The sequence below is a fragment of the Dermacentor variabilis genome, chromosome 5, assembly GCF_050947875.1.
Source record: "Dermacentor variabilis isolate Ectoservices chromosome 5, ASM5094787v1, whole genome shotgun sequence".
Taxonomy (NCBI): domain Eukaryota; kingdom Metazoa; phylum Arthropoda; class Arachnida; order Ixodida; family Ixodidae; genus Dermacentor; species Dermacentor variabilis.
Window position 1 is genome coordinate 53177454 of NC_134572.1, and position 23020 is coordinate 53200473.

The following is a 23020-nucleotide window of genomic DNA, read 5'->3' on the forward strand; positions in this document are numbered from 1 at the left end:
AGAACTCAAACTTCACGTGTACAAATTTAACTTCCTTTCTTTTATTTTTTTTAGTGTTCCCAAAATTTCTGCGTTGAATGTTTCATGAAGAAACTTGACCAGAAGACAGTTTTATCATCAGCGGCCTGTGTAAAGGGGTCAGGCCAGTCTGTAACATGATACGGGGATTGCGTGAAGTGGATTCAGCAAAGATAGCATGCGTATATAGGCCGGGATGAAATATCATTGAAACAGACCTCTGCACAGGGCACGGAGCAAGAAACATTTAGGAGTGGAAACTCCGCTGTTTGCGGCGACCAGAAAAGGTCACAAGCCCGCGGAGCCGTTATAGTGCTGGCGGCGCCTGGCGGACTGGAAAGAAATTACCGCCGTTGAGAGCGCGCCGGAGCCGCCTGCCTGGGCACTGCATTTTTTTTTCGCTGCGGCTTCTACGACGCGCCGCATGGAGCCGCCACTGTATGCAGCCCCGTCGGCGCATATTTCCGCCCCTTTCATGTTCCTGTGCTGCCCTCTGACGCACGCCGCTGGAAACGTTTTGGAAGGGTGTCGGGGATTTCGCCGGTTGATTTGTGTACCTGCGCCCATGTTGAGTGTGCGTCGGTTGTGCGGTTCGTGGATCGCGATTGATTAATAATGGTTCCTCCGGGGCAGCATGTAGTTCGCCCATCGAGTATAGTGTGTGAACAGGCCCGAGTGCGCTGTTGTGGTAACAGCGCGGGCCGATAAAGGCCCGCTGAGTTCCTGCTGACACGGCTCCCTTGAGTTCGTTGTCGCTGATGTCTGCGATTGCACATCGCTTTTTGTATTGCTTTTACACATTCACTAAACATTTAGCATATTCAAGAAGCCTTCGAGCGCAGCCTTGCCAAAGCGGTGCATTTGTTTACATCTACAGCTTCAGATCGCTGTTAGCTCTTCGAATATTGTAGAAACGGCGCATCGCTAATGTGAAATAATCTTAAGATGTAGCAAAACATACAGACGTGTCAGTATGAACGGCCGAGTTCCTTAAACTGCTACTGTGATCAAGACGCATATATATGACGGGCTGTTGCTACTGATTCTCGGTTTTGTTTAACTTCATCATACTTACAGTTTGCGCGTGCTATAAAGTATTATTAGAGACAACTGTGCTCGGCATAAGTCCCCAATTATATGCCGTGCACTTTTCTCGCGAGAAGGCGGCTGCCATCGCTGACACCGTTGGCAACTGAGCGAGTTTTTGCTGCTGTATCGAATGCACTGTCTCTTCTTTCCTTTTTGACGCAGAGGTAAACAGTGCTTCTTTGGAATTAAGAAATGTCAGCACAGAAACCCACACGGACCCACCATTTACGGGAATGCGACCGGTAGCGATCGGGAACGATGAGCAAAGTACAAGATATTGGCACAGCGCAGTGTCACCGCCTGCCGCTTACTGTGTACGCGCCGTGCGAAATGAGTAGTTATCAAATCGCTATAGGGCCGCAACCTAACTATAAGAGCGGTTTCCTTCGTCCAGACTGCCTATTTTTTAAGTCCAGCTCCATCGGTAGCGGGTACACGAACTCGACGGGCTCAGGCCTAATCCAAACTTCGCTAAACAGGATCAACATTGACTCAAACTTCACGTGCACGGCTTGAGAGGACTGAAGCTCGTGCATTTCAACTTCGAAGGCATTTCGACGCATTTTGAGCGCGAATAATTATATGTACAAGTGAATGAGCTGCAGCTATCGCGTTGTCGGTTCGACGGCTAATCACGTAGGGTTCGGTCAAGCTATCATGGTCGACACTCTGATTTTGTCGGTGCTGTCGACACGAAAGCCCGTCGCGCTATATGACAACTCGCACCCATCGGTTGCGTCGAAGTCAGCCTATTACGATCAAATGATCTCAGTGACACAGTGCTGAATAGTCGGCCAATCGTCGGCGTCAGCGTCCTGTCGGTCTCGTATCGACCCAATGTTACCACGCCTTAAAATAGTACACGAAGTCAGGCACGCGCTGCCACCACCAACAGTGGGCCGACGCTGTAAGAAGAATGCGTCAGCAACGTGTTTTTGAAGTGTCGCCCAAGTGTAACGCAGGGGTTTATCGACAAATTTGACAGCCGTCAATGCAAGGCGGCAACTACGTGGTTAACGGTGCAGTTCGGACCAAGCCCTGGTCCTTTTCAGTTTCAAAGTGGAGTTGCAGTCTTACGCACGTTTTCGGCACCGCACCGCACCGTCGCCCAGCTACCAGTAGAGTTTCAACGCGGTAGATGGCACGAGCGTTTGCAACAGCGCGCGACCAAGCGCTTTTTTTGGGGGGGGTACTTTCCCCCGATATCTGGCCGCGCGGCCGCGCGCGCGTCCCTTCCAAAACGTTTCGCGACTATTCCGCTAGGACAAGACGCATGCGCCGTCGCGCCGTGAAAGAGGCGGATTGTGATCTTATCTGGTCGCCCGCGCTCGCTCGCGCTGACGGGAGTTTCACCTCCTAAATGTGTTACTCCGTGGCACAGGGTGCCAGAAGTGCGACAGTAGGGGTGTTTGTGGAAACCATACTTCAGAAGGTTCACGGCCTCTTCGCCAATTTACAAAGCAATTCTGGCACAACAACGCGACTGCCCATGCAAGGACATGACGAGTTTTGAAAATATCGCAGATATGCCTCTGCCGTAAGTACTTCGCCTCTATTTCTTTCCTTTTTTACATGTCAACTGAATGTCACGTGTTTTCTCTTGCGCTACATGCAAATACGTAGCAATGAAAAATTCTACTCTATACTGTAGTTGTGGTATGTTATTTCGCACGATAGATCTTATACATCTGTGGAGCTGGATGGTGGTATCGACTGTCTTTGTCGGCGACGCAGAACGTTTGTGAGCATTATAGCAGGGACATATTCCCCGATCCCTCGTTTCCTGCAATGCTTTCGCTTTCGTGCGATACAGTGTCCTATCCAGCGCCTCACTGTAGCGATGAGCAGGAATTTACTCCATATGGTCTTTCCGCCCAGGATATGTATATTGTATGACTAACCGAAGTAAGTCAGGATGTAACGAACTGACCTTTGAGGCGTGTTAATTTGTGCAATGTGCGGGCTGTAGATAGGTTAATAGATTGGTGTGTTAATTTCTGTCGTGCTAGTTTTTTGCATTACCAATGGGTGCTGAGACAGTTCGTCGGTGCCGACAATCGTTGGCTTACTCGTGCAAACATGTTTGTGGATATGTTGTGCCCGGCAGTTAGAGTTAGAGAGTCTAGAATAAAATGAACATTTATTATTATTATCTCTTCGCCCTCTTGGTATTGTTAGTCGTATACCGCATGACTTCCACTCCCCTATTGCCTATCCGAAGTTGTATTCTAGGGCGCCTATAACGTAAAGCCATTAAAAATTTTTCTATTCCAATTCTGCAATCAACCCTCTGTGATTGGTCAAAAAACATTTTTGAACCACCCCAACTTCTCCTGGCTGTCAGGCGACGTCACGAAACCGCGATAGCTCCCCATCTGATATGTCTCCTACAAATTGATTATGCACATTGGACCGAACAAAAGAAAAATAGTTATTTCTGATTCGACACCTTTTCGTCATTAGCCCTCGGCTATTGATAAAAAGTTTTCGGGCCGTAGCCATTTCACCTGTCTGTCACGCAATGTCGCGAAACCGCAAGAACCCACCACGTGAAAGGGTCATGTATGCATTAAAGATGCTATAATATGCCGAAAAAAAACTGAATGTTTTTCTGAATAGCCTCAGGCTGCCCCGTTCCGAAAGGAATAAAATATGGCTGCCGCTTACCGTTCACGCACTGGCTACTCGCACCTGTCGGAGAGCATGAGTATATTTGCGGGCAACAAAACTTTTTGCGTGGCCATGTAGCGATCTCAAGCACTTTCGGCATACTTACGAACTCGCTCTGCCAACTGTTCTTTGCTGAGGGTCTACTTTAGCGGCATTCTTGACCTTCGGTTACATGCCGCCGTGATTGTCGACGAGCCACCGCAAGCTAAGTAAGGGAAAGCGGACCAATCGCAGACGCCGGCACCACCATCTCTGGTTATCGATTTTCAGTGCACTGGCTCGGCCCCATTGAATCCCTCTCCACTTGAGCGTGCTGCTTGCCTCCTGTGAGCCAATTAGATAAGACAAGCCGCTCACTTTAGGCAATGTTATTTGTTTTGAAAGCAAACAAATGCGACCTCATATAAACGAGGAGAGCATTTGATTGTCCTGTTCAGACAACCCGCGGGTCACCACCCGATGCTTGCGTCGGTGGTTAAGCAAATTTCACTTCAGGAGATTGGAATAAAAACATATTGGAATAGCCTCTCGTTATAGGGCCCCTACTGTTTGCCTTCCACTACTAAAGAAGGCATGCGTAGTTTGGCGCGGAACGCGAAAATATAATTCTGACCAAATCGAACGATCCGAGAATAAATAAATTTTCAAGCACCAATTTTGCCTTTCTGGCGATCATGGTCCAGCCCTCTGAAATACACCTAAACTAAGACCTCTAATATTAAGACGTATCAAATCAGACTTTCTGTTCTTCTATAGAGTGGCCCATGATATTACGCATTATCCAAAGCTTCTCGATCATGTGCAATTTTCCGTGCCGCGAAAAGCCGCACGCGTGCTAGTTGAATTATAGTAATGTGAACATCATGTAAGATCAAAAGCTTTTTTATGTATTCCGGAACGTAATAAATGGTGTGGAATGGTGAACGTGTTGTGCAGGCTTCCGTACGACCGCCTCGCTGAGCTGTGGTCCTCACTTCGTATCTGGAACTTACTGCCGTTGTATGCTTCTCCTGTGTTGTGTGAGGGTCATCGTGTTTCAAAAGGAGTTAATGGACACCTTGGAAATGAGAGTATAAAAGAAACCGCGGAATTCATAAGAGCAGGTAGACAGGATTTAAGAGACTACTCGACACAGGAAAGTCCGGTCATGGGGTACACGCGCAAATTTGCTGTAAGCCATGCGTGGTAATTATTTTTCGAGTAAGTGTTCCAAAGCCTGTGACGGCTGTTGTTCTGAAGAATGTTTGCTGATCAGTAATGGGATCTTTATTTTACGTAACCGCAATGTTGTCCGTAACTAGTGCTGTTTCTTCTTTCTTTATGCAGTCGGCGAGAAGGAGACACGTGTTTCAGGCAAGGGAAAAGCCAGTTTGGAAATGTGGCAGTGGCCGCCGAAACTGAAGAAATTATTCTAGGCTTAAATTGTCCTCCTACCACTTTGGAATGGAAAGACATTACCTTCTCTGTCAAAACAAAGACAGGTAAATGTACATTTGCGAGGCTTTTAAGTGTATTTATTTATTTATTTGTTTTTGCCATCAAGGAGATATGTATAATACAGAGGGGAGAGGTGATAAGACACGCATATATATAATATGAAACAGGCTAATTATAAATTAATTTCAGAAAATGGGCTTAGACAACCAGTACCAGTGATGCAGAAGAATACAGAAGCAACGAAAAATTACGCGAAAAAATACAAGAAGACTGCAAATATCAATCAGAAATGAAAGATACACAAGCTGCTGTAGAGTACGCGCAGGCATAAAAATAAATTACACAGTGGTCGCAGATCAACTAATTGAAGAAGAGTTACCAGTGCATATTGGAAGTGTATGGGATCACCGATGCTTCTTACAGACCCTAGAGGCTGATTCAAATCTTTCGCAGTCATTGGTAAAAATGAGAGCGATTGTGTGACCGTGTGACTTTTGGGTAGGCTGACCTTTTGAAGATGATTAAGACGCGCAGCTTTAAGCGGTGCGGGACGAATCTACAAGAAAAATAAACATGGTGTATGATTGTATATCTTGTGGTAAATGTATATTCCTGCCATTGGCGAGTGAAGGAAGCTGCAGTCATCTTTTCACGATGGCTAGGCTGGATGTACGGCGGTAGTTAGGCACGACAGACTTGTTTGCGGGGTTTTCTACTGCTTTTAGATTGTGGGTTAATGTACGGCGGTGGGGGCCTCACAACGACACTGCGTATGCAAGCTGCGGGCGAGCGGACGTGGTGTAATGCACAAGTTTTGATAATGCAGAAGCCTGAAAAAGTTTTGTGGGTTAATGTACGGTGGTGGGGGCCTCACAACGACACTGCGTATGCAAGCTGCGGGCGAGCGGACGTGGTGTAATGCACAAGTTTTGATAATGCAGAAGCCTGAAAAAGTTTTGGCGCAGGGTGTTTAGAGTGCAGTTGGTTTTCGGATTTAAAGCGATTGATGTGTCTATTGCGAGACAAGCTGTTGATTATGCATTCACCAAGGTACTTGTATGACGTTACTGATTCTAGCGGCTGATTATTTATGCGATACGGAGGGTGCGCTATGTTAGTGCGGGCAATATACATGGCCTTGCACTTGCTGAAATTTAGTTACACGTGCCATGTGCGGCGCCACCAATGCACAGAGTTGAGGTCTGTTTCAACAAGTGTAAAGTCAGATCCATTAGTTATTTTACGGCATATCGCGCAATAGTCCCCAAGTAAACAGACCAGAGAGGACATGTGAGTAGGCGACTCATTTATGTATATTAAAGATAGCAGTGGTGCGAGGACAGCTTTATGCTATGGGCTATATAAGACATGCATCGTAGGTGACGTTGTCTCGTTGTCGACGACAAATTAAGCGGGGTGAGTAAGGGATGCTTCAATCCGTTCAATTACGGCAGCATTGAGGTTCACCAGGTTTAATTTATCTAAGTGGAGAAAGTGGTTAACTTTTTCTAAAGCTTTAACAAAATAGAGGTATACGCGGTCAATAAGAAGGCCATAATCAATATTGTCATGCAAGTCATTAGTGGATGTGAAAAGTTGAATGTCATATAAAAAAGTCTTACGAAATCCATATTGAAATGAAGTAAATAAGTTATTGTTCTCAATAAACTGTACAAAATGTGCGTATAGGATAATGAACACTGTTATTCACGATGTGAATTTTAATTTCGCTTACTTTATAACCAGTGTTGAAGCGGACGCTCATTAGACAAAAGTTTGAGTTGTTGTGATGGTATAAGTACAAACTTCGACTGTGGTCAAATAAGCATACTTGGAGGTTGTGGTTCAGTGCTTGCTGCTTGACACTCTTCGTGTTATTTCGCGTGTTGCCGATAGATCCCGCTATTACTATCGACATAGTACAGCAGGCAGTGCCTTAGTTATAAGTTATTTCACCGCAGGCTACTTTTTTTTTTCTTGGCAGGCTATGTCTGAGTTGTGCGATATTTTATCCCTCCGCTATTGTCCCTTTTTCAATTTGCTGTGAACTTATTATTTCAACTTTCTTCAACTTATTGAGAACTCTATTTTTGGTGACATGGATAGCCACCCGTTCGGTGGCGTTTATTCTCAGGCTCTAGTCATTTAATAAACAGCGACCATAACACACGTATATGTAGCGCTGTACGTTCTTTGGCCATGAGCTCCCACCAATTTCCCCAACTTTCAGTTTTGTCACCATGCATTTCTTTCATGCTTTAACTCCCTTCTTTCTCTTCCCCAACGGTAGGGTAGCCAACCGGACTCTTACTGGTTATCATCCCTGCCTTCCTTATATCCCTCTCTCTCTCTCTCTCTCTTAACGAAACTTGCAGGAAAGCGAGCGCTGCTGGCTCGCTTGTACGGGAAGGCATTACCCGGGACGCTTACCGCCATCATGGGTCCATCAGGAGCTGGCAAGACCTCGCTTCTCAATGTCCTTTCCGGTCACTAGTAAGCACTATCATATCTCACCATACGTGGTGGTAAGCAAGCATCGATTATGCAAATCGGAACCACTGAATAAACGTAACTTCTACGATGCCTGGCAACCCAGCGTGTAAATTAGAAAGATCTAATGGCAGTTACGCACAAGTCAACCAAGGCTCTTGGTTCAAGAACGCAACGAGTTTTAGTTATATTTATCGTGATCGGCATTGTGGCAACGAATGTGGTTCTCAATTTCTCACTTGTGCCTCTTTAAATATAACTAATCCTCTTTCCGAGAAATGTAATCTTTTAGGGAACGCCGCTGTCTCGTGTACCTCGGTCACTACATTCCTAAGTGCGCTATGTAAAATAATAATAAAACAAAGGAGTAAGAGATAAGTGACAAGTGACACATTATGGGCGACGAAGACAAGGAGAACGAGAACGACCACGACTTCAAAGACCACGAAAAACAACACAGCCTGCAGGTTCCATTGACATTAAGGTACTACTACTACTACTACTACTACTACTACTACTACTACTACTACTACTACTACTACTACTACTACTACTACTACTACTACTACTACTAATAATAATAATAATCCACAACAAAGCCTGGCTCGTGTTCTTTTCCTTCTATTCGGGAGCTTGCAAGACTGGCTGCTTTTTTGTCAATCTCTCCTAGTGGGCAAGAGCCATTCATTGTTTGAAAAAAAAGTTAAGAAACAAAAATATTAAAGAAATACAAATGAACTCTGTGTCTTGTTTAAATAGTTTTCGTCTAAATGGCGTTTTGCACACAAAACAGTACAGAGAACAGTAGGACGGCTGTGAGATCGACCTTAAGAAATGCTGACCGACAGTCCACACAGCATGCTGGGGCCACCAGCTTTCTGTGAGATAGATAGATAGATAGATAGATAGATAGATAGATAGATAGATAGATAGATAGATAGATAGATAGATAGATAGATAGATAGATAGATAGATAGATTTAATGACACCAATACAATACTGTCGGTGGGTGCAAAGTTGCCTTCATGATACTCTGCATGGGGGAGGAGATGAGGGACCAGTGGCGTACGAACTAGTTCTCGAGTAGGGGGAGAGTCAAGAAAGCATATGACGCCCTTCACTCTGTCTCTCTCGTTACGTGTCATTATTAAAATAATTTACTATCAGAGTTTTCAGGTTTTCTGTGCGCACACATCACATGACTGCTAGTGCTCAGCTATTGCAACTGGCTTGGCACGTGGCTACCATAAGCGTTGTAACGTGCAGACAGTTTAGAAAGGTATGCATGCGCATATTTCTCCTCCTTTTTGCCCTTTTGCACGGTAAGTAAGCATTGGGAAAGGAGCTACGCGAGTGAATAATTACGTAGCCTTCTCTGCATTGTCCTAAAGCCTTCTCTGCATTGTCCTGCACTTTGTCCTAAAGCCGATTACGACTTGACAGAAGCTGAGAAGGTCGGGCACGTGCTTAAGGTTGTTGCTGACGACGCGTTTAATCTGCTCATGTGCTAGATCTGCTCTACAGTTGATGCAAGCATTAAAGAGTGTCGACAATTCCAGCAGGCCAAACGCCGACGCGTCTTGCAACTATTCGCCAGACTTCTCAATACTGCCGCAACATCGACGTGTAAAGATCAGCCCGCACAGTAGCATGCGTCGCCATCAGATAACGTGGTCCGAATCGTTAGACGGGAGCTGAATGCGATGGCGCCCGCAGCTTTCTGTTCGCGTAGCCCTGATGCTAGCACATTCTCAGTTACCCTCGTACAAGCCATCGTTGGCCAGGAACTTGAAAACATTGGTTTACAGTCTGTGTGCTGTCGCCAATCCCATAGCTAACGAACGCCATTCTACTATTTTCGCTCCACGCCGACGCTTCTCTCCGCGTTATCGCAACCCGACTTAGTGGAGAACTTCGGACGACCAGCCGATATGTTTCAGCTGTCGCCGCGTTGGTCATGTCGCGCGATATTGTCGCAACTCGTGGCCCTCAGCACCTCCCACGCCAACCAACCTGAGCCGTTTTGATGGAAATGCCCGCAATGTTTCGCCCACCGCCGAGTCTAACAGCGCTGACAACTCTGCTCGGAACACGTGGTACAACCGCTCACCATCGCCGCGCGGACACCAGTCTCATTCACCGGAAACACGTCGCCGATCTTCCTGTTCACCGCAGCCACGTCGCCTTTCGTCCCCTGTAGCTTTTGGCCGCACCCTTTCGTAAAACTAGGAAATGCAGCCCTCGGAGGTGGTGCTGCATTGCCGACTACCGCAGCAAATACTCTTGTCTGTGCCCACAAGGAGAAGTGTAATTGACGATAAAATAAACGGCGTACCGGTCCAAGCACTCGTCGACCCTGGAGTTCACATATCTGTGATTAGGGCTAGCCTGCGTAGACGTTTGAAAAAAAAAATTGGAGGACGCTTAAGCTTCGCCTTCAAGAGTGGAACGCGACAGCGTTCCCGTCGACCCGCCAAGGGGTATTGGGCTACGGCGCAGCGACTACGCGCCCCGCATCGGACGCGGTGAGCGTCGAGCAACGCAGCGTTCGGCGCGACAACGAAATGAGCGCCTGAGCAAGCGACGCACGCCTGAGCCTTAGAAACAGCTCGTTTCTAAGGCAACACCGCGTTCACTAGAGGCGCTTTTGTACCGCTTTGAAGCATCGAACTCTTGGCTCAGTGGTAACGCCTCCGTCTCACACTCCGGAGACCCTGGTTCGATTCCCACCCAGCCCATCTTGGAAGTTGCTTTTTATTTATGAAGTGCCTGCCGTGATTTATCGCTCACGGCCAACGCCGCGGACGCCGACACCGACGCCGACGACACCGGCTTTTCTGCGACACGAGCTCCTTAACGCTATCGCGTTAAAATATCGTCACCCCAGCAGCCCGAGTGCTTCGTGTGCCTGACGGCGGCGTGCTGGTTATTCTTGGAATGTGTACTGCGCGTTTAAGTGTAGCCGGCCGCCCTATTTCTGTTCCCTTTGCTGTGATCGACAACTGCCCTCATGACGTTATCCTTGGATTGGACTTTTTATTCATTCATTCTGCTCTCATCGACTGCGCGACCGGCGTTCTTCAGTTAGAACTGCCTCAACTCGCCGATGTTCCGAGCACCACCCCACCGCACTTGTGCTCGCTTCATGATGTGCGTCTGTCACCCGAGGCAGTTACTTACGTCACTTTGACCGCCCAGCCACAGGTTCGTGACAGTGAATATGTGCTTCCCCCACCATCTACGTGCTTTTAAACCGGAACGTTGCTGTTCCACATATGCTGGTCACGGTTACTAATAACGACGTCGTTGTACCGCTTCTGAATTTCAGCCTGTGCCCTCAAGTGATTCCGGCCGGCATGTTCTTGGCCAGTGGTTCTAGTGGTTCCGAATTTGATATTGAGAGTCTGAATTCCGAGAGTGGTTTATTAGCAGTAATTGCAACTCACAGCTCTGGTTCTTTAACGGATGACTTCGCGAAAATGATTTCACCTGACCTCACCTCTGCGCAGGCCACGGACATACGTCTCTTGATTGAATCGTACAGTGACATCTTTGATTTCGGTGACAGGCCTTTAGGCCAAACGTCTGTTGTTCACCACCGTATAAACGCTGGAGACACGAATCCTATTTCTCGGCGTCCCTATCGGGTATCGCATGCTGAACGTCGAGTCATCCAGTCAGAAGTGGACAAAATTCTCCGCAAAGGGGTCATCGAGCCATCAGCCAGCCCTTGGGCTTCGCCTGTCGTCCTTGTGAAAAAGAAAGATGGTACCTGACGTTTTTGCGTCGATTATCGCCACTTAAACAAGATCACGCGAAAAGACGTCTACCCACTACCACGCATCGATGACGCCTTTGACTACTTGCACGAAGCTACATAGTTCTCGTCCATCGATCTTTGATCTGGCTACTGGAAGATTTCAGTTGATGAAATATACCGCGAGAAGACGGCCTTCACCACACCGGATGGCTTTTATCAGTTCAAAGTCATGCCCTTTGGCCTATGCAATGCTCCTAGGACATTTGAACGTGTGATGGACCTTCTTCTGCGAGCCTATAAGTGGACCACCTGTCTCTGTTACTCTGACGACGTTATTGTTTTTTCTCCCACGTTCGGCAGCCACCTTACCCGACTTGCTGCCATTATTGCGGTCTTCCGAAAAGCCGGCCTCCAGCTGAACTCCTCGAAGTGTCAATTTGGACGCCATCAGATTACCATGTCGGGACACCTCGTTGACACATCCGGTGTCAAACCAGATCCGGAAAAAGTTCGCGCCGTACGCAGTTTCACTGTGCCACGTTCTGCTTCTGACGTGCGTTGCTTCGTCGGCCTGTGTTCCTACTCTCGCCGTGTCGCCCTTGACAGATCTTCTAAAGAAGAACAGGCCATTCTCATGGCGCTTGGAGCAGGCTCACGCATTCGCAGCTCTCATCGGATTTCTGACCACTCCTCCCATACTTGCCCACTTTGATCCATCTGCACCGACCAAAGTCCACACTGACGTAAGCGGTCACGGCATCGGCGCTGTTCTCGCCCAACAACAGAATGGTACCGAGTGCGTGATAGCCTACGGCAGCCACCTGGTGTCACCTGCCGAGATAAATTACTCAGTCACCGAGCGGGAGTGCTTGGCTTTAGTTTGGGCTGTTGCCAAGTTCCGGCCATATTTTTACAGTCGCACGTTTTCGGTCGTTACAGCCCACCACGTACTCTGCTGGCCTTCTTCCCTCCGGGACCCTACAGGACGGCTTGGTCGCTGGGCTTTGCGGCTCCAGGAATTTTCGTTTGTTGTCAAGTATAAGTCTGGACGTCTGCACAAGGACGCTGACTGCCTCTCTCGTCACCCCGTGGATCCCCCTGAGCCTGCTGCGCATGATCCGGTGCCCTGCGTGATGGACCATCATCGCCGTAGTGCAATCTGACAGCACTGAGGGCACGCGCCGCATGTTCGTTCTGCACGACGGCATCCTCTACCGCCGCAATATAAACCCTGACGGCCCTGAGTTGCTTCTTGTCCTTCCTCGTCATCTGCGATTCGTCGCTCTGGAACAACTTCCCGATGCACCGACGGCGGGACACCTTGGCGTTTTGCGTACATACGACCGCGTACGACGCCGGTTCTTCTGGCCGGGTCTCTATCATTCCGTGCGTCGTTATGTCGCAACTTGTGAATTGTGTCAGCGCCGGAAAAAAACCTCCCTTGCCACCTGTCGGACGACTCCATACAATTGAAGTTCCCTCTGAACGGTTCTTTCCCGCAGGATGTGTCCTGCTTGGCCCTTTTCGGACGACGACTTAAGGGAATAAGTCTATCGCCGTCGCTACTGATTACGTGACACGCTACGCGACAACAAAGGCGTTGCCGACTAGTTGCGCAACAGACGTCGCCAATTTTCTCCTCCAAGACATCATTCTCCACCACGGTGCACCTCGACAGTTACTTACAGACCGCGGACGCTCGCTCTTGTCTCGAGTTGTCGACGACCTCCTCCGCTTTCGTGCCACTGAGCGCAAGCTGTCCACCGCCTATATATATAACAACCACAAACGAACGGTCTTCGGAAGGTCTCAACCGAACGATCACAGAGATGCTGTCGATGTACGTCTCCAACGATCTGCGTGACTGGAACGCCACGCTGGCCTATGTGACGTTCGCGTATAACCCGTCCCGACATGACACCAAAGGATATTCACCCGTTTATCTTTTGTATGGTCGCGACCCCACATTGCCGTTTGACACCATTCACCCTTCTGTGCCACGTGTTGCAACTGAGTACGCTCGTGAAGTCATCCATCGCTCTCACATGACATGACAAGTCGGCTGATCTCGTTTATTAGCCTCCCAGCATATACAAAAAGAGCGTTACGACCAGTGCCATCGCGATGTTAAGTTCGCTCCAGGTGCTTGGGTGCTCCTTTGGTCACCATGTCGTCGGGTTGGCCTCTCCCAGAAGCTTCTTTCTCGCTACACAGGGCCTTATGAAGTCCCACGTCAAGTTAACGACGTAAATTACGATACTGTGCCGCTACAGTTATGCATCCTCAAGTCCGACGCCTGTTGACGTCGTCCACGTTTCGTGGCTAAACCCATACTTCGCTCGCAATTCTTCGCCTAACATGCGCCGAGACGGCGCTTCACCACCCGCGGTCCTGTTACGGAAGGATGAAAGAAGAGAGGAAGAAGAAGATCGCGGGACGCTTGCTGCTGCATGTTGTTGGTGGTCAGGCATCTTAACTACGCTAACTCGCTCTGGGTATATATATATATATATATATATATATATATATATATATTGCAAATACGATCTTCTATACTCCCAATACCCCGTAACAGTATTATGATCAGCAGTACTTTTCGTGAAGCGTGCTCTCCGACAGGTCACTGCGTTTTAAATTCCTTTTTAGAAATGGGGTTGTAACGCTCTTGTCTTCTGCACGAAATGCAGCTTGATTACTTTTATGTAGTTCGTAGTGACTTACTGAAGATGGGCAGGCTGCCTCTTGAGTATTGATTATGAATGAATGTTAGTATTATGGCGAGCTATCTTCAGCAAAATGAACCCTTTACAGTGGAGAAAACATGGTTATTGTTCTGTAGGACACAAGGTATCTGCAGTTAAAAAGCGCTAAACAACTCCTCTCGGGGGTTTCGGTTTGTGAATGCTTTAGTAAGGGAACCATGGTGCCTTTTAAACAATTAGTACCGTGTCACCAACAATGTTCCTCAGGGTACAAGAAACTGTAAGCTTTCAATCGCACTAGAATTTTGACAAGCGGCTTAGTTTAGTTACTGTAATCAATTGGCTCTCGTTGTGAACACCGCTTGAGCCCACGGCTCTTACGATTGCTAGCTGTTACAATGAAAGCATAGCGCAGTGCTTTAATGTACTGGCAATTACTGTTTACTACAGCCACGAAGGTTACGACGGTGAAGTTCACGTCAACGGCTATCTGCGAGATGTGAAACTGTTCAACATGGAGAGTTGCTACGTCATGCAGGACGATTGCCTACTGCAATATCTGACAGTACGGGAAGCTCTCACCATGAGTATAGAGCTCAGAACCTCGTCAATTGGAGGGGAACCCATATCTCATCTCGTAAGTTTTTTTTTCAGCATATTTTGACTCGCCCATAAAGTCAGACCTTTTCTTCGCACAAGGCTTAGAGACGGCATTTTGTTTGTTTAGTACTTAAATTTGGGGATTACCATAGTTAATTGGGCGTAAGTTAAAGGAAATCGGAGAACCCTCAAGCTTTGCCTTTAGGAGTGAAGCGCCATAGCGTTCAAAGATCCCTTACTGCTTCTCACGCTCCCGGTAACTGCAGCCTATGTAACCGTAATGTTTACCTCCAAACGCTGGCGACGAAGGCTTGCACGAAGGCGAGATTTCTGGTTCTTTTATCTCTGCTGTTCCCCGCACGGCGGGATCCGCCGCTGCCGCAGTGATGATGGTGATGTTTATTGTCATCCCCTTTGAAACGGGGCGGTGGCAAATAGTCACATAGCCTGTTTGATTTAATCAGGTATGCTATACATGTTGGCAGTAACTACAGTGACGGGGCCCGGTACTTTAACATCTGCACTACAGTGACGGGGCCCGGCACTTTAACATCTACGCTACAGAGACGGGGTGCGGCTCTTTAACCACATTGACATATGACAAAAATACGAACATATATATGGACATGTTGGTATAAGATCGGTAATCGAGGTCCCATGACCGTGATCGTATATGACAAAAAGTGGAGATTAGCGTTTTGCGATTTCGATAAGTTCCATGTTTGGGACCCTCCTGCATACGCGATACATTTTTGTTGCGCATGAATGTTTTCTCAGTGATCAAATATCGATACATCTTGCGTGAAGGTTGGGCTCAAAAGTGGCTTCTTCGTAGCGCGTAGCTCGTGGAGAAATGTTTAGACATTATCCCCAGAATAAGAAGACAACAAAAGAAATATTACTTGATGTTTGAAACAATACAAGTTGTTAGGCTTACATGAGAAAATACTCAAGCATGACAAAAAAAAAATTGTGCATGCAGGAGGGCGAACTTGGAACTTTGCGAAATCGCAAAAATAGCATGCTCCATTTCTTGTCATATAAAATGTTTTCTCAAGAAAACTAGAGTGTTTCATGCAGAGCTAAGGGTTATTCCTTTGTGTCAACATATTTGCGCATCACATATAAAAATTCTACAGAAAACAAAAAGAATGATAATGGGACTTTGATTAGCGTAATCTGAACACGCCTATATTGAGAAAAATTTGCATAATTTTGAAAATTTCACACAATTCCGACAAAACCACACCTTACTTTTTGGCGTAGATGTGACTGATACACATTTAAAGTGTAGCCACTTCAGGCACGCGTCACACCCAATGGCGTTATCATGAACCCTTTGCCGACATGCACTGAATGTCCACCAACTATGATTACGCTTCTGAGTAATTGTTGCAGTGAGCGCGGCCCACCGATCATCGGGGAAATAGTTCCGGATTTCACCGATCTCAACTCTGTCGTCCGGAACTGCTGAAGGAGCTTTCTCAGAGGCGACTTCAATTTCTTTTTCACCAATCTTGTGTCCCCTGATAGCCTTTGGAGACATTGAACAACATATCCTCCAAAAAAAAGCACGAAATTTCGGCAAAGCACTACAATTATATTTATTAGCTATAAACCACTAATTTGTTGCCTGTATTCTTGCTTGGCGTTCTCTTCCTTGCAGTTTGATAATTTATGTAACTGGTGATAATTTTTATGCATGCTGTAAAAAATTCATTTTTTTTCTGTTTTTAGTGTGCTGATGTAGTGCATTCATCCTCTGCATTGATCCCCCTACGCTTGAACCGAATGTGTATTATATTTCGCATCCGGACCCATCCACTAGCCTGCGGCTGTTGGGTCCGACAGTCTTTTGCGTATGCACTGTAACACCTATGATGATAATAATAAAGAAAGAAAGAAAGTTTGCTGGAATGGAAAGGGAACGGTAAAAAGCGCATTAAAATAAGGCATGGCATATGTTGATGCTTGTGTAGCACCAGACAATGAATACTTTACTGGATTAAGAAAAAGAAGCAGCGGGTAATTGCTCGCTTAGAAGACCGATAAGCATCCAGTGCCATGCAACTTGAGAAATAATGATATTGAAGCTTTGAAGACTTTAGAAGAAAAGAAAACGAAAACACTGAATCATCGCGATGGCACAGCACAAGTCGCCGTATAGACGTTGAAGTCCCTAGCTATAGCGAAATTATTGTTGAACAGCTCTGATAGTGTACATGCAACAATGGTTGCTTGCGTACGGTCAAATGCTCATATACTGCGGCATAAAGCTCACGGCATGGTGCGAAAACGCTCTCGCAGCGAAAACGAAACATTGTGCGCGGACACGCATGCAGACCAACTGTCGGTCACCGCGAACCCGAGCGATCACTGCATTGAAGCTTCATGCTGTGATGCTCCATTTGGTTATAAGACGGCCCACTATGAGAACATATTTCACATAGTTTTTTTCTCACTGATTGCTACCTTTAACGCAAGAAACCGGTTCCGGGAAATCGATCGCGGCCACCGCACGCAGTGTCCTAGCTTAGAGTACGTAGTAGGTAAAGATATAGCGTCTGTAAATCATTCTGGGCCTTCTGTTTGTCCAATATTATTATTTTAAATGTAAGATGATTCTGTCATTTAGAGAGTACTTGCAAAAATGTCCAGGAGAGCTCCAGCGGGGTATGTTTATTTAGCGCCGATAGCCAAACCTATGGGGAGCGCGCCGCGTTATCCCTCAGACTACGCAAGTGAGGCGCTTCCGACAGATGGCGACTCCGTAAGTCCTCGCCCCCAATACCCGTCGCTACAGTGTTGTTGTTAAAGTGACGGACCCCGTCACTGTAGTGCTGGTGTTAAAGTGCCGGGCCCCGTCACTGTAGTGCAGATGTTAAAGTACAGGGCCCCGTCACTGTAGTCACTACCATACATGTTTTCCATGCTTGTATTTTTATATACGTCTCCTTAATCTTCTTTTTCTCCTTCAAAAATTCTTTATCTACCTTGGTCAGCTACATTTGCCGGTACATGATCCGGTCGTTTCAATATCGACCGTGCTCCCCCCCATATACTTTAAACGAATCTTGCTTATCTCGGGGAGAGGAAGACGAAGTGATTCTTTGATAGAACGCTTCTACGTTTGTCTCCGTTTTTTCGCTTTGTTTTCCTGCATTTCTGGGAGCTGCCGCTCCCTCCTTGCGGCAATGGATGAAGAAATCTCCGAGGACTTTCCTGATGTGCAGCCGTCAGGTCGGCTAGCGTCCAGGAAACGTGGAAGTGCGTCAAGCGCCACAGACAGCGAGGCCACTGAGATATGTTCGGACAGCTACGACTCATCGGACGACTTCCAGGTCGTGATGAGTAGATCAGCGAAAAGAAGACTACTGCAGGCATCTTCGTCGCCAAGTGCTTCTACCGTGAAGAGTGCACCGCTGCGCTGGCCGCACACTGTGCTCTTCATGCCCGTGGACCCGGCGACCAATTTGCGGCTCCTCAACAGGCAGGTCCTCTCTTCCTTACTTGAGAGAATCGCACCAAATGAGATTAAAGACGTGCGAATAAACTCGCGGAAGAATGTCCTGGCAGTTGATGTTTTACATCGCAGCGCCCTACAACACCTACGTAATATAACTGATATCGACAATGTAAAGGTGCGATCAATGATCCCCACAGGCGGGGATGGTACTGCGGGCGTCATTTATGACGTCGACGTTGCCATTTCTAATGACGACTTGCCAACGTTGATAAAGCCAACGACAGAAGGCACTTTCATTACAAGGATTTCCAGATTGGGAAATACACGCTGTGTGAAGATTTTGTTTGAAGGAGACAGCCTTCCTTCCCACGTCAAAGTAGGACATGTCCGCCATCCAGTACGACCATTCGTACCGAAGCCCCTCCAGTGTTTCAAATGTTGCAAGATTGGCCACGTGAAGGGTGTCTGTGTGAACAACGTCGTGTGCCCGCGGTGCTCTGAGTCTCATTCAGAAGACGCCTGCAACGCACATGATCTAAAATGCCCTAACTGCAGTGGTCCTCACAAGGCCTCATCAAAGGATTGCCCGCGGATGCGGACGGAATTCACCATTCTAAAACGAATGGTGCGGGACAATTCAACGCATCGAGAGGCTGCTACCGCTGTACGGCAACGTCGGCATCGACACAGAAAACGTTCGCGAAATTCCGAAACTGCAGATAGGTACACGCCAGCTACCGTCAGAAGGACTGCCGCATCACCACACTGCGCCACCAAGATAGATACAAGGAAAGAAAACAAAGCGGGGAGGCTCGCCCGTCCTGAAGAATGGCCTGAGCTACCGAGCGCACATCTCCCTGCTAAGTTACCTCAAAACGCACCGACTTCCACGGCTTCTGCACCTGTTGAAGCGACGCTGATTGATGATCTCCAGGTCATCAACATTCTGCGGTCGCTCATGAATGCCATTCGCGTTATACTTACCAACATGAAGTCTTCGTCTGCGCAAAGCGCACTACAGGTGCTGGACACTTTGAGTCCAGTACTTGCAGCTCTTGGTTAAAATCATGGCTCTCCAGAAGCCGTCGTTTCGTGACGAAGTCCGAAACGCGTCGATATTTCAGTGGAACGCCAGAGGACTGAAGTCGCGCATGTCGGACTTTCGATAGTTTGTGTTCACGAATAAGTTCCCAATCATCGTCATCTGCGAGCCCTTATCAGATAACATCAGACTGTCCGGGTATGAGTGTTTCATGTCAGCCACCCACGGAGAATGCAGCAAGATCATCGTATTCATGCGACGTGATCTTACGTATGTCCATCACCCAGTGTCGTCTGACCAAGAAAACCAATACGTATGTCTGACAGTAAAGAAAGGCAAGCTCACTTTCACATTAATTGGAGCCTACATATCGCCCTCAAGTCGGCTGGACTGCGAGAGATTACGGCGAATCACGACGGCGACTCCGCAGCCTTTGGTGATTACTGGAGATTTTAATGCCCACCACCATCTCTGGGGAAGTTCTAATTAAGATAAACTCGAGAGGCAGAAAATTAGTGTCATTTGCCTCCGAACAAGAACTGTGCTTGTTAAATGATGGAAGCCCCACCTTCCTGCGTGGAACTGCCTACTGTAGCTGCCTGGACCTGACCTTTGTTTCACGCTCTTTCACTAGAAAGGTCAGGTGATTTCCGGATATTGAAACGCGGGGAAGTGACCACCTACCCACTTATCTTAGGGTTGAAGGGTTGACGGACTCCAGGTTAGCCGGCGTCACACAATGTATCGACTGGCCAATGTTCAAGTCAATTGTCGAAGACGGCTGTCGTGATGACTTGTCCTCTAGCCTAGAGGACATCATAAAAGGTGCTCTAGAGGTTGCGAAACATTCGCTTCTGAGAACGTATACACGCACCGAATACGACATCGAGCTAGAGAAGCTTCGTGCAATTCGTCGTCGTGCAGAGCGAAGATACAGGCGCACGAAGTCTGTACATGACTTGAGGTTGGCCAGAAGAACTCAAAAGAAGATTCAGCGTCGCATGGACGAACTCGCATCGCAAAGATGGAAATCATTCTGCGAATCTTTGGATCCACGAGAACCTTTGTCTCACATATGGAGAACTGTTCGTGGTCTCCGTGGAACCCCTCAGCAGCGCCACCCTTTTAAGTCTTTGGCCCTTCACCAACAATGCAGCGAGATTGACGTAGCGGAAGCTTTCTGCAGGAGGATTGCTGGCGAAACTAGTTCCGCTGGAACATCGACGCTCCACCACTCACCGGTTTCACGCGACCCCCGCATGGATAGTCCTTTCTCCATGGACGAGCTCGAAGCTGCACTGGCCTTGTGCAAGCGTTCATCTTCACCAGGACCCGACGGTATAACCTACCGTGCCCTATGTAATCTTGGCGAAGAGGCTCGAAAAGAGCTCCTGCTCTTGTTCAACAGCTCCTGGCAGACAGGTACGGTTCCGCAGGAATGGAAGACCAGTCGCCTAATTCCACTACTCAAGCCTGGCAAGTCGCCTGTAGACATTGCATCATACCGACCAATTGCGCTTGCCAGTTGCATCGGAAAACTAATGGAGAGGATGGTTCTAGCACGGCTAGAATGGTACCTCGAACATTACCAGGTATATCCAGATGCAGTGGCCGGCTTCAGGCGTGGCCGTTCTTCCATAGACAACGTTATCGACTTAGTGACGTACGTCGAGCACCAGAAGTCCTGCAAAAGATTATCTGCTGCCCTGTTTCTGGATGTTAAAGGAGTGTACGATAACGTAACGCACGAAGCGATTTTCAACGCGTTAGAGGCAGTAGGACTTGGCGGCAAAGTCTATCTCTGGATAAGTAGCTATCTACATAAGAGATCCTTTTTCGTGCTTACCGAGGATGGCCCGACCTCACAGCATTACAGTAACCGTGGGGTGCCTCAGGGCGGAGTACTCAGCCCAACGCTCTTCAGTCGAACACTCATTGGACTCTCCGACATCCTGCCAGGCACCGTTAGGCTCTCCATCTATGCCGACGACATTTGCATTTGGACGTCGGCTGTGATGCGACTGCAGCTTCGCGCGCGGCTTGAAAAGTCAGCCACTTTAACATCATCCTACCTTAGAGAACAAGGACTTCGTATATCATACGAAAAGTGCGCAGCGGTGGCATTTACCAGGAAATCAATGTCTCCATACATGATATCCGTCGACAGACACATGATCTCGTACAACACGAGTCACAGATTTTTGGGGGTGGTCCTTGATAAAAATCTCTCCTGGACCCCTCATGTGAATTATGTGAAAAAGCGCCTGACAGGAATTTGTCATATGTTTAAGTTCCTTGCAGGAAAGACCTGGCGAGTACCAGTACACTCTATGCTGCAACTGTACAGGGTCCTCTTTATTGGATTCCTACGGTACAGTCTACCGGTCATGTCCAACACCTGCAGAACTAACCTGAATATAATTCAAAGCATCCAAGCCCAAGCCCTCAAGATATGTCTCGGTCTACCGCGGAGTGCGTCAACGACTGAGGTTATTGCAGTCGCTCAAGATTTCACTATTAAAACGCACATTATCATTGAAACAATGCGTGTGCACATACGACACTTTGCCCGGACCCCTACCCACCACCTAGCAAGTCTCCCAGTAGATAGGCCCCACACGACATTCAGTGCGACTGTCTTCGCGCACTGTGCCTCTTTCAGGTCAGGTTACACACCTGCGGCAAGGCCTTCCATTCCTCCATGGTGTATGCGCCGTACTCAAGTGAACCTTACAATCCCAGGCCTTCAGAAGAAGTCGGACTTGCCATCATCAGCGCTCAAGCAACTAACTTTACTTCTCTTGTACGAGAAATACAGCGACTGCACACACGTCTACACTGATGGATCAACTACATCAACCAGTTCCGGCGGCGCTCTAGTTATACCAGCAATGAGAATAACCAAGCGGTTCAAGACTTCCCATGTCACTACGTCCACAGCTGCAGAGCTCGAGGCTCTCCGCGACGCGCTTCAAGTGATAAACGCTGAAAGTCCTAGAAAATGGGCAGTCTTCTGCGATTCAAGGCCGGCCTTGCAATGTGTGCAGTCGTTTCTCCGACATGGAACTCACGATCAGCTCACGTGCGAAATCGCGGAACTTGTTCATCACTTAATAGCAAAAGGACATGATATCTCTTTTCAGTGGATACCAGGTCATTGCGGTATCCTTGGAAATGATGACGCTGATAAGGCAGCTCGGACGTCAAACCAAGAAGACCGCTGCGTCCCCATTCCTCTCTCAAGGACCGACGCCGCGAGGCAACTTGGCATTCTAGCACGCACGATCTCCTTGGCAGAGTGGAACACCGCACATACAAGGCGCACAAGACTGCACAGGCTAAACCCGTCACTTCAACTAAAACCTCCAGCGGGTCTACACCGACGTGAAGCGTCTCTTCTGTGTCGGTTATGGCTTGGAGTTGCCTTCACGAATGCCTACTCAGCACTACTTGGCATGGCTAATACTCCTGCATGTGATGTTTGCGGATGCGAGGAGAACATTGCCCACTTATTGTGCCATTGTCCTCAATTTCAAGCGCAAAGACAGTCTTTGTCCAACACATTGAGGACACTCGATAATCGTCCTCTGAGTGAACAGACCATATTAGAGCACCGTCCCGACCGATCATCGGCTCAGAAGGCAGTGAAGGCACTTTTGTGTTTTCTCAGAACTTCTGGTTTGCTCGAGCGACTCTAACTGAAGTGCTGTCCGTACACGTACCTACACCTTCTCTCTCCCTTCTTT

At 47.8% G+C, this 23020-nt stretch overlaps 1 protein-coding gene across 1 annotated transcript in view; it reads left to right on the forward strand.

Moving 5' to 3' along the window:
• The first annotated feature begins 2368 nt into the window (after nucleotides 1–2368).
• Nucleotides 2369–23020, forward strand: part of LOC142582609 (ATP-binding cassette sub-family G member 1-like) — a 42883-nt gene continuing 22231 nt past the window's right edge. Inside the window, exons 1-4 of the mRNA XM_075692497.1 lie at nucleotides 2369–2644; nucleotides 5104–5258; nucleotides 7590–7707; nucleotides 14617–14803. Of these exons, the coding sequence (XP_075548612.1) occupies nucleotides 2607–2644; nucleotides 5104–5258; nucleotides 7590–7707; nucleotides 14617–14803 (498 nt within the window). The 5' untranslated portion in view covers nucleotides 2369–2606. The remainder of the gene's footprint in view (nucleotides 2645–5103; nucleotides 5259–7589; nucleotides 7708–14616; nucleotides 14804–23020) is intronic.